At 40.9% G+C, this 12,052-nt stretch overlaps 1 protein-coding gene across 1 annotated transcript; it reads right to left on the reverse strand.

The window, feature by feature from the left end:
• Positions 1-2,382: 2,382 nt before the first annotated feature.
• Positions 2,383-11,398, reverse strand: LOC129538551 (caspase-10). The gene is made up of 6 exons (XM_088841282.1): positions 11,291-11,398; positions 10,662-10,753; positions 9,132-9,281; positions 6,247-6,600; positions 4,593-4,686; positions 2,383-2,520 (listed from the first exon to the last, which is right to left on the reverse strand). The coding sequence occupies exons 1-6, from the start codon at positions 11,396-11,398 to the stop codon at positions 2,383-2,385; spliced, it is 936 nt and encodes a 311-aa protein (XP_088697408.1).
• Between the last annotated feature and the right edge of the window lie 654 nt (positions 11,399-12,052).

The following is a 12,052-nucleotide window of genomic DNA, read 5'->3' on the forward strand; positions in this document are numbered from 1 at the left end:
GCGGAAGTTATTAAGTAAAATCAAAGATACTACTCGGAAGTAAACAGGGAAAATTTTTCTTTATTTATTGGTAAGGCAATTACTACTATTTACAAGTGGTTGGTTCACAAAGTTCATAGAGTTATTCCCCGTCAAGAATTGTACCAATATTTCCAGGGTCTTAAACAAATATTTTAAATAAGACCAAATGAGAGATGTGAGTTCACAGTGTGGAGTGTATACTTTATTTTAAGAAATGCCTATTGTAAAATGCACCTATATTTGTATTTGTTGTATTTGCATTTGCAGTAAGAAACCCTGAAATTATCTGTGGGATAAAGAGGAGGGAGAATGGAACATTCAGTGGACAGAAATGGGGGCAAGACTCTTCTTGAACACTTTTTCATATTTTCTTATCTTATCTTTGAACAATGTAAAGATAGCATCTGTTCAAAAATACATTTTAAACCGTAAACTTCAATACAATCTAAAATTGTTAATAGAAAAACTTTCTTTTAAAATTTGTATATGCAAAAGTTATGTTAAATACAATGTTTATATTGCCAAATGGGTTTTTCTTTAAACAGGAAATTCCCTTAGTGTTTTTTAAAAAGGGTTCTAGTTTCAGAAATTTAGTTTCTGCTTAAAGAAATAAATGTGTCACTTTTACCACATCTTTAAGAGCACATGTCGGACTTTGGACAAGACTCAGATCCTGCCAGAAAAAAACGTTAAAAAGAAAAACAACTTATCACATACAACATTTCACCAGAGGTATCGAGTTGAGAGGATGCATTGGAGCAGGTTTCATACAGATTAACCACTGGCCCTGACAATAAACCTGAGAATTCCGAGCCATGGACCCTAATCTTCTATAGTCAGGGACCAACCCTGAGGACCCTGGCCAAGGGAGATGCTGTGTGCAGATTTCAGCCTAATTCAGGCCACATCTGAAGGCAGTCTTCCCATTTATGTGTTTTCAGGTGAAAGAAGAAACCAGTTTTCTTCTTTGCTTTAGTTGTTTTGAGGTGGGTCCTGACCCCAACATGGAATTTAATACAAGATTGTAAGTTTTCTGCTCCTAGAGCAGCTGAACGTGTCTGTCTTCACATTGGACTGTCATCTCCCAAGAGCCAATCCCGTTCGCGGCCCAAGAGAAGCAGCTCCTGCACAAACACCTTCCTCACACGAAAGCAAGGAATGAGTGTGGCATGGACCAAATTTTAGGGGAGGACAGGGGCAGTAAATCACCATCTCATCATCAACCAACGTCCAAAACAAGAGTGTGGAGACGGGACACAGAATTCTAACAATAGGTGGGCATATACAAGGGAAACTGAAGCTCAAAGCCATGGACAGTGGTTCTGAGTGAAAAGGAATCTTAAAATATACCCGGTCCCACCTTTTATTTCACAGATGCCCAAATCAAGGCCAATCTCTTTTTTCTCAGGGTGCACAATTAAATTCAAGACTACAATCCAAGGCTTCAATAAAGAAAGCTTTTACTATTTAGACTTATCAGAAAGAAAAAAAAAAGACACATAATCTGTGTTAGAAAACAGGGCAAGTTTTATTACTAGAATGAACTGCCACTGATTTCTATGATGCCTGGGAGGTTGGAAGCGATGACGAAAGGGTCTTTCAAGTCTAAGAACCAATCAAAACTCTCTTCCATGGTCACCATTTTTCCTGTGGTCCAAGGAACACTGCTTTTTTATGTAGTGTGAAAGCATCCTGAAGCATATGCTTTTTAATTTCATTTCTGAAAAACAAAAAAGAAATTAAATTCTTCTCTGATAGTAATTTTTGAGAATATGAAATTTTTTTTGACATTCCTAACAAACATATTCCTAGTAATGTGTATTGAATGCTTACTCTGTGCCAGACATGCATTTTTTAGGAATTACATCATTTAATCTTCAAAAAAAATCACGAAGCAGGTACGATTATTGTCCTCACTTTACAGATGGGAAAAGTGAGACTTAGAGGAGCTGAGGAAAGGGCCTCTGAACCATTAATAAAGTGGAATTCTGGCAATCTGACTTCATGCGTTCCACTTTTAATTCCTGTGCCATTCTGCCTCCTATTTTATGTCATCTCATTCAAAACCATTTCTATTAGTCTCATTTCTATTTAAGAATCAGAAGAAGACATTTGTCTAAAAACCACTTTCTCCCACTAGAATATAAGTGCCAAGAGGGTAGGAGCTTTGCTGTATACCTTGTTGTAGCTCCAACTTCTAAAAGTGTGCCTAGTACAAAGTATGCATTCAATAAACATGTGTTGAATGAGCAAATAGATTTCAAGAGAATATTATCAGAGTGATGAGTAAACATCATACATGACCAATTGATTTAAGAATTCCCATGGTCTGGTGCAAACAAGCAAGCAAGCATAAGCTAGTTACCTCTCTCTTTTGTATTTATCTAATTTTTCCATAAGGTTTGGCACAATTTTTTGGCAGAGATTCTCCAGTAATGTCACATTATCTTCATCTATTTTAGCTTGTCTCTCCAGATATGTCAAGAAACTTCTAGAGTTCTGCAAGAGAATCAATGAAGTCACTTTTACTTGCCTACTGATTATCCACTGCATTAATAAATAAGGCAGAGTATATATCCAGGAGGGAAAGAGACAGTAAAGAAACTGTAAACCTCTATACAGTCTATATCAATGTGTGTATGTGTGTTAGTCACTCAGTCATGTCCAACTCTTTGGGACCCCGTGGACTGTAACCCAGCAGGCTCCTGCCCATGGCATTTCCTATGTAAGAATACTGGTGCGGGGTGCCATTTCCTCCCGAGGGGATCTTCCTGATCCAGGGATACCACATACCAAATATACACAACTCACGAACTACCCAGAAACAATTTGATGATTAGATGCTATTATTATCCCCATTTTAAAGATGAAATAACTGAGGCACAGAGAAATTCAGTAACTTGTCCAAGGTCACAGAGCCAGTAAGTGGCAGAGCACTAATTACACAATGTTTTGTGGCTCTAACAATGAGTAAGACTCAGCCCCCATTCCCGAGGATCCCACAACCCATCTTTGGGATAAAGACTGAAGAGAGAAACAATGGAAGGTCACAAGAGGCTAAAACCCCTGAGGGCCCTGAAAAGGTGGGGGGGGGGGTGGGGGAGACTCAAAGAGTATAGCCAAAACAGAGAATTAAACTGCAGATTAGTTAACCTGCAGGTCTGACACCAGGAAACATGTTTAATGGATTATTAAACATGGTCCTTGTTATACCTGCCACATGTAAAACAGATTTTTCTTTAAAAAAGAAGTTATTGGGATTTCCCTGGCAGTCCCAGGGAAGAGTGGTTAAGACTTTTCGCTCCCAAGGCAGGGGCAAGGATTTGATCCCTAGTCAGGGGAACTAAGATCCCACATGCCACACAGCACAGCCAAAAAGTTTTAAAAAAAAAAAAAAAGAGAGAAGAAATTATTTGTTGATAATACCAGTTAGTCTGGAAAGAATGTGATATGGGAGGGCTACACTCAGGCTTTTCGCATGGGTGATGTGCTCATTTCTGAGTTGGACAGGGTCTTTTTTTGGTGTTATCAAATATTACATAATTTAAAACCTAATGAAAATAACAGTTGAATAACAAAATTAATGTTATAGGGTAAAATTTGAAAATTAGCCCCTTCCCAAATTAAATAACTGGCTTGTCACAAGCTGTTAGAAACTCAAAAATTAAAAAGTTCTGTGGCCTGGAAGAGATATGTACAGCTACTTTCCAGCCCTTAATTGTGATCAACCTAACAAGAATATCAGCAGACAGCATTATGTTAATATTTAAAAAATTACTATTGGCTCCAAGCTCCTGTACGACCCTGTAGAAAGCACACCCTCAAACATTTGTCTCGTTTGATTTTCACATAACTCTTCATGGAAGACACTGCAGAGTCCACTGAAGAGGATAGTCTCCCTCGAAAACCTCAACAAACGGAGGTGATGAACAACTGAATCCCACTCTGCCATTAGCTGCCACTTCCTCCTTCCTTTGTGGTGCCCAGCACAGTTCCGTATCATAAGACACAGTGAATGCCCATAGCGTCAATCATTTACTGCGTGGTCACTACGTGCAAAGGGCTTCGCTGATGGCTTAGTGCTAAAGAATCTGCCTGCAGTGTAGGAGACAACGTTCGATCCCTGGTTTGGGAAGGTCCCCTGGAGGAGGGCATGCAAACACACTCTAGTTTTCTTCCCTGGAGAATCCCATGGACAGAAGAGCCTGGCAGGCTACAGTTCAAAGCCTGGTAAAGAGTTGGACATGACTGAAGGGACTTAGCATGCACACACATACAATGTGCAAAATATAGGCCCCAGCTAATAGTTTATGTACATTATTTCATCTAATCTTCTTCACAGTCCTGGAAGGAAGTAGTATAATTGTCTATAATAGGCTGTGTTAGAAAATGGAGACTCAGAAACATTCAGTCACTTGCCCCACATTCAGGAGTTAGTCTGGAACTAGACTCCAGGCACATCACCATCCATGTTTCTAACCCTTGCTTGGTACTGTCTCCCTTTCCAACATCTTCCCGAGCACTGATTAAGGCAATGTTCACAAAGATCCCATCGGGTATGGCTCACTCACCATCTGGACATTTGGAATTGACTCCTTCAGAAGGAAGATCATGCTCCTCAGGTTCTCTGAGCTGATGCCTTCTGACAGTTCGTAGAGCAGGTTTCTAAGACATAGACCAAGGAGACAAATTAAAGCCTCACACTTGGAGAGGACAGGCAGAAAATGGAGAGTTTTTATCAAATGTTATCTCTCATTTGAATAATCACAACCCTGTGAGTACACACTATTCATCTCATTTTATAGATTTAAAAACAAAAACTTTTAGTATTTCAATTTGACCTATTTGACTATGAGGCTTGTTAATAACGGTGAGCCTTGTTGATTTCAGGTCTTCTGATTCCAGGTCCAGTGCTGTTTCAAATCCCACTAAGAAGGTGTAAAATACCACTGTGGCATGCCCACCCTTCTCCGGACTCCATTCCAAAAATCAGGCTTACTTTATAGGCCCTCATCAGGGAGCACCCAATGCCATCGAATATGAAGTTCACTTATAGAAAGGAAACTATCCCAGCTTCTGGAAAGCCATACACTCGACAATTGGAAAAACTGAATTTAGGAACTTCCCTGGCAGTCCAGTGTTAGGCCATAGGTATAATTTCTGGTGGAGGAACTAAGAGCCTACTTAATGGGCTGTGCGGCAAAAAAAAAAAGAAAAACTGAATACTTCATTCACACTTTAACAGCTCTGTATACCCAAGACCATTCCTCAGCTTTTTAACCAACAGAATGGAGATAATAATTTCCAGAGTTTTGTCACTGACCCAAGGGTCTCTCAGGTTCTAGGAGTCAGTTCAAGCGTTAAGACCTGAAGCGTTCTAATCGTCCAATCTATAAAATAATATCACAAAGGCTCCTCCTTGTGAGGTTGTTTGATGTAGATACTACATCAGTGGACAGTTTATAACAGTGTGGCCTCAGGTCTGTTGCCTTTATTTTACCTCTTTGGGCAAAATGCCTATATTTTACCTGTACGGGTTTCATCCCCAAATTGGGCAAATTGGACATGGCATAAATGATGTCCCTCCCTACCCTAGAGACACATCTCTTTTTTCATTTTGTCAATTTGGCTCCAAGTGTGCTCCCCTGGTAGCTCAGCTGGTAAAGAATCTGCCTGCAATGTGGGAGACCTGGGTCCAGTCCCTGAGTTGGGAAGATCCCCTGGAAGAGGGCATGGAAACCTGCTCTTGTATTCTTGCATGGGGAATGCCCATGGACAAAGGAGCCTGGTGGGCTATGGTCCACAGGGTCAAAAAGAGTCGGACATGACTGAGCAACTAAGCACATGCATTACTCTTTTCGAATGGCAGACACACCAGTGACTTACAGGAGGGGGGAGGCTGAAAGCAGGGAGGCTGACAAAGATGAAGGCTGGAGGTGGGGCCTGCTGCCTGGAGCTGGGCCTCCTTCCTCAGTGAGAAGCAAAACAAAAGGAGGCCCATCTCGGGCCCGGGGCTGGGTTTCAAAGCTTTGTTGACCTCCCAGCCTCCCTTCTCTTTAGCACCTGAAGCTGAGAAATCTCCTGGTTTAGAATCACCATACCATCCAAGGAGACAGATAAGGGGAAAAAAAAGCTTAAAATCGAATTCATTTTTAATCTTAAGATTAAAGATCTTAACCCCAGCCTTTCAAAGCCCAATGGCCCTGCCATGTTGATCTTGATTACCTGAAGTGGGAGACCCTGCGGCGGGTTTGCAGCCAGCTTTCCACCTGCTCCTTGGTGTAGTCGAAGTGCTGCAGCAGGACCTTCTGCTGTATGATGTAGAGGAGCTCTGCTAGGTACAAGGGGTCTTCCTCACTCAGCAGCTCCTGTTGCTGCAGGTACTCAAAAATATCCAAGGCTCTGCTGCACTTTTCCAGTTTTCTGGGGGTGATGTAGTCTTGGCAGAGAAACTTCAAGCACTCCACATCTTGATCCTCCAGGGACAAGTCAATAATCAGAAGCTTCTCTCGAAAGTTCACTTGCCGGTTCTCATCTAAAGTGGAAATCAACCTTTGGCTTGGCGATGCCATGACCTGCCTGAAAGAGATAAGGAGGTGAGGGGGTCGCAGGTTAGAGAATGAGGACAACACAGCACCCCAACTTCCCAGGCCCTCCCTCAGTTTTAACCTTCTCTGTTCCAGGCCTTAGACTTCTCTAGAAGTGCTGAAAGATGAAATTCACTGGCAGGTCACTTCAGAAACCTATAACCCAGAAAACTTGACTCAAACTCTGTTAACCCTTTAGGAGGTCCGGAGAGAGCTTTCACTGGAACTCAGTCAACCCTGAGTTCTCCCAAATCAAAATGTCCCCACTGGGAGAGTTAGGTCTATTTGGTGGGAATTATTAGAACTTCAAGCTCAGGAGACAGCATCTCAGGTGACCCTGAGAGAACTGTTTGAGGAGGTAGGTGTGTGGTGGGGGCTGGTGAGTGGGGGAAGGGGCCAGGTTATATATTACTATATATATATTATACACATATGGGCTATATATATTATATATTACATAATATTTTATTATATAATAGATGTTTGCAGCAAGGGGCAGGTAATCTGAATATTAAAAGATTATTATTAACTAAGGAAAACCAGTTATTTCTCATTAAGGGATTTAGTGCCCTTCTATGTATAGGAAGATGCAAGCGTCTGGGTTCACTGAATTCATTCCTTTCATATGCATCTCAGCTATCTGAGGCCAAGTCCTGCTTCTTAATTGTTCACATCCTTAATTCTTCATTCACCATAAGGGGTGGCAAACTTTCTCCCACACATCCCCCGACACACACCCACACATCCAGCTCCTCAGCGCTTACTGGGGAAGTGGCTGATGGCTGCCAAATAGAGGTATTGTTCTACTTCGGCTCAGAAATTTACATTTGGAAGGTTGAAATCACTGATGGCTGTGATATTGTTTCCTGGGATAGCAGGAAATATTAATATTTCATTTCACAGTCCCTCTCCATGGTGGGAAATTCGACCATATTGGGAGACATTTCACAACCATCATTTTTGTCCCGCTGTGCTGGGAGGCTCATCCCAGATCAGGTGAAAATTCTTATTGATATGTCACTCCAGGTGTTAATTTCCGGATTAGGCCCATTGATAGATAATAAAAGATTCTCTGGATCCTCTATCTTCTAACCTATTTGGATCCAGGAGATATTTCCCTCGTTGCTTCTTCCTTATTCCTAGAATCACCCTATTACAATTATTCTATGCTATAAATGTGACCTATTTCTTTAAGACGTTTAGCTATCATTAATTTGGCCTAGGGCCTGGTTACAGTGTATAATGCAAGAAGACCTTTATAATGTAGACAGATTACAAGTAATACAGCTAATAAAGTTATTAAAGTTACAAGTAGGGATTCAAGCCGTGAGCTTCTAGAACCAAACCATCTTCCCAAAAGATTGCCAAGGTTAGGAAGTGGATCATCTAAGGCAATAATCTGATTTTTCATGTGACTTATTAAATGTGTTACCTTAGAAGATTCACCTGGTATGCAAACACAACATCAGTTTAAATGATGGCACAAGTGCCCCCTTGAGATGCTGTTAAGTTTATCAAGGGCCACACAATTTTGTAAGACAGCTTAACTCATCATAGAGACCTCAAAGTTTAGAAAGCTAATAACCTGGTTGCTATCATTTAAGGCCTTTTGAGTGAATTCTGTTAAGGCTTTCGTGTGAGAAATAACTTTTTCCAATCCTACTGAGAGCACAAAAATAGCTGCTAAGTGGTCATACCAGTGAAATACAGATCTCTTGGTCCATCAGGCTCATATTGATGGTAAATTTGCTGGAGTAACATCTAAATTTGTACATAACTGGACTTGAGCCCAAGGGAATCCTAAAGTACACCTTTCTAGCCATCCTGTTGGAAGCCAGGGCCAGAGATTTGTCCCACAAAGCCACTAAGTCCCGTTAGCTGCCACCCAGTATATTTCTGGTCGTCTGACCCAATCTGTTCCATACCAATCACTATCTTTAAGGGAAATGATATATGATATACTGGCAATTTTCATAAGGCATCCAGCCTAATTTTTTAGTGTTATAATGTTGATTATCTTTAGTATGATTTAATTGTTCCCAGATTGGGGGGCCTTTAGGCTTAGATGACCAGAGCCTGGTATTAGCCAGATAAATCCAACCCATAACTGAGGAAGTGTCCTTCCTAACAGTCTAGAGTTTACATTTTTTGACTGAAATGTAGCTTCTTGTTCCAGTTGAACTTGAGTAACCTTAAGGGAAAATTCATAGTTATGGCCAGGGTCAGAATATGCATGTTAGTTTGGCCAAGTGATTGGGTCCCATTGAGTGATATCAGCAGTAGCCCAGACCAAACTATAATTCTTTTTTTCTAAAATAAACTTTCTAAGAGCCATCCAGTCAGAGCCTTGCGGGGAGAAACCCACCAAGATAAACCAGAGGTACTGGATGCAAGTAACTGACCACAAACCCAAAAAATTAATTGATTTCTAAAATTTGCATAAGATAGAGCCCATGATACAAAAAGATTTGATTCATGTGCAAGTCCAAGAAATCAAGAAGAAAACGTAATGAACAATCATACCGGTCAGGTCTAGCATCTTGGGACAGCTGTCTGCTTCTGACTTTGTCTTCTGATCGTTCTGGCATTGGTACTCTATTATTATCAAAGCATTGCTTTGAGATGATTCTGAGCTCAACAATTCTCTCTACAGGCCAGCCTGGTGCAGAAGCCCTTTTTAGGGGAGAAAGATGAATCCAAGAGTCAATTTACTTCAGTTTTGCTGCACATGAGCTTGTTAAAAGAACCTGATAAGGGCCCTTCCATCTAGGTTGAAGGGAGTCCTTTAAATGACATCTTTTCCAATATACATAATCTCCTGGTTGTAAGTCATAGGACATCTGATCTTCATTTGAAGATTACTGTGATGAGCTTTGGAAACAAGTTTAGAAGGATCTGCCAATAACTTGATTAAACACTTGCAATAATGTAATATATCTCCCTTTAGTAATGTAGGATCATATGATCCTTCATCCAATCTCATTTGTCTCCCTGTAATAATCTCAAGGGGAGAGAAATGATGTTTGCCAAAATGAGTGGATCTGAGGTTGAGGAGAACCAATGGAAGAGCCTTAGGTGAGCATAAGGAATAAGCATCCATTATTTTAGCCAGCTGAGTTTTAATTGTTCCATTTGTCATTTCTATTAATCCAGAAGACTGGGGGTGATCGGTACAATAGAAGTATTGCAAAATTGGCCAAATTTTACAAGCTTCCTTAACAGTTTGTCCAGTAAATGAGTTCCTCTGTCACTATGTAGTTCTGAGGGGATTCCCCAGATGGGAATGACTCTTTCTAAAAGCAGCTTCTCTACCGATTGTGCCATGGCCCTTCTGCTTGGGAATGCCTCAACCCAGTGTGAAAACATACAGATCATAACAAGAACATGTTGATAACCTTGCAGGGGAGGCATCTGTATAAAACCTATCCTGCCACATTTCCAAAGGGCCTGTATGTAGGTAATGGAAAACTCCCCTGAGAACTTACACAATAGCTTTCCTGGATTATATTTTGGACATGCACTGCATCCTGAATAGATCTTCCCAAACTGTAGTAGAAGAAAGTTTCCAAAAATATTGTTTATCCCATAACACCATCTTATCTGAGTTCCAATGAGTTAACTCATGAATATATTGTAAAGCAGGATACTGAGCTCCAAACAGAAGGACATTCTTCCTGTTTGGGCCTATCCACAGCTCTCTTTTAGAGTTGACTCTTCCTCCTTTCTGTATCTAGGTGTATTTTTCCTTGTCTGGTGCTATTCTCTGAAATCTTACTAACATGTTAGAGAGGTTACTGGGAGACTGAAAGGGAAAGACAGTAGTTAGTTGGTCGTGAATAATTTGAGAGGCTGCTGCCTTGCCAGCGTAATTAGCTAAAGTTTCTTTTTGCCTTGGCATTGTCGGTCCTTGAATGGCCTGATACCTTAATAATATAAAGCACACTTGGTAGCAGAATTGCATCTCATAACTCCACTACTTGTTTCCCATTTTTGATAGGCTGTCCTGAGGATGTTAGAAACCCTCTTTGTTTCCTAAGTATACCAAAATCATACGCCACTCCAAAAGCATAGTTGCTGTCCTTGTAGATATTGACAGATTTTCCTTTTGCCAACTGACAGGCTCTGGTTAGTGCTGTTAACTCAGCCTGTTGAGCGGAAGAGACATTAGGCAAATGACCACTTTCAAGGATAGACACTGGGGAAACAGCATAGCCAGCCTGGTATTTTCCATGAGGTCCTTGTAAATATAAACTTTCAGTGAATAATATAAAATCAGGATTATCCATTGGACTCTCTTGAAAGTCAATCCGAGGGGATAAAAGATTGTCAGTTAAGGCAATACAATCATGCTTTACATCATCCAGTTTTTCTGGGAGCAAGGTAGCTGCATTGTTTGTTACACCTGTGGAGAGTTATATTTGGTGAGAGCAGGACAATCTCATGAGAGGTTAATCGACTTGCTGAATAATACTGTGCGTGATGAGAGTTTAGTCAGGCTTCCACAGCTTGTGGAACAAAGACAGTGAGAGGGTGATTCATAACTATCTCCTCTGTGGTTCGACACAGCAGAGCTGTTGCAGCGATAGCTCAGAGATAAGGAGAAAGGCCCTTGGCTGCTGCATCTAGCTGTGGGCTGTGTATCCTATTGGTCGATAGTAGCTACTGTGCTGTTGGGTTAGTACCCCTAGTGCAGTTCTCTTGTTTTCATGGACAAAGAGGAAAAAGGGTAAATCATAATTTGGATGCCCTAAGGCTGGGGCCTTTGCCAGGAAGTCCTTTATGGTCTCCATGGCTTTAGAGTGTTCTGTTCAAGTAAACTGGTTCGGTTTGATCTCGTTTAATTAAATCATATAATGGTTGAGCTATTAACTTTGGAATCCAAGTCCTGCAGTAGCCTGCAAGACCTAGAAATCCTCTTTAGTTGTCTTTTTGTTCTCAGAGCAGGGAAGGCCAAAATGCCCGTTACTCTGTCTAGATCAATTAAAAGCCCATCTTTAGCTATCACATGCCCTAGGTACTTTACATTAACTTTACAAAACTATAATTTCTCTGTAGACACTTTATGTCCTTTTGAAGCTACCTTCTAGAGCAAGTACAGGCTGTCTTACTGACTATTAAGGAATTTAAACACAACAGAGAACTATCTACATATTGTATTAAGACTTATTTATGAGGAAAAACTAGATCTTCTAAATCTGCTTTTAATATCTGAGAAAAGTAAGTGGGGCTGTCATTGTAGCCCTGTGACTCCACAGTCCACATATGTTGCCGTTCATTCCAAGTGAAGGCAAAAAGATACTGATCATCAGGATGTACAGGGCTACTAAAGAATGCACTGCAGAGATCTGTCACTGAGAAGAAGTCACTGTTTTTAGGGATACAGGATAGTAAGGCGTGGGGGTTAGGTACCAACCACAGAGTGGCAAGGAATAACAATAGCATTG

This window comes from Moschus berezovskii, chromosome 2 (assembly GCF_049115385.1).
Source record: "Moschus berezovskii isolate FMDL1 chromosome 2, NW_MosBer_1.0, whole genome shotgun sequence".
NCBI lineage: Eukaryota > Metazoa > Chordata > Mammalia > Artiodactyla > Moschidae > Moschus > Moschus berezovskii.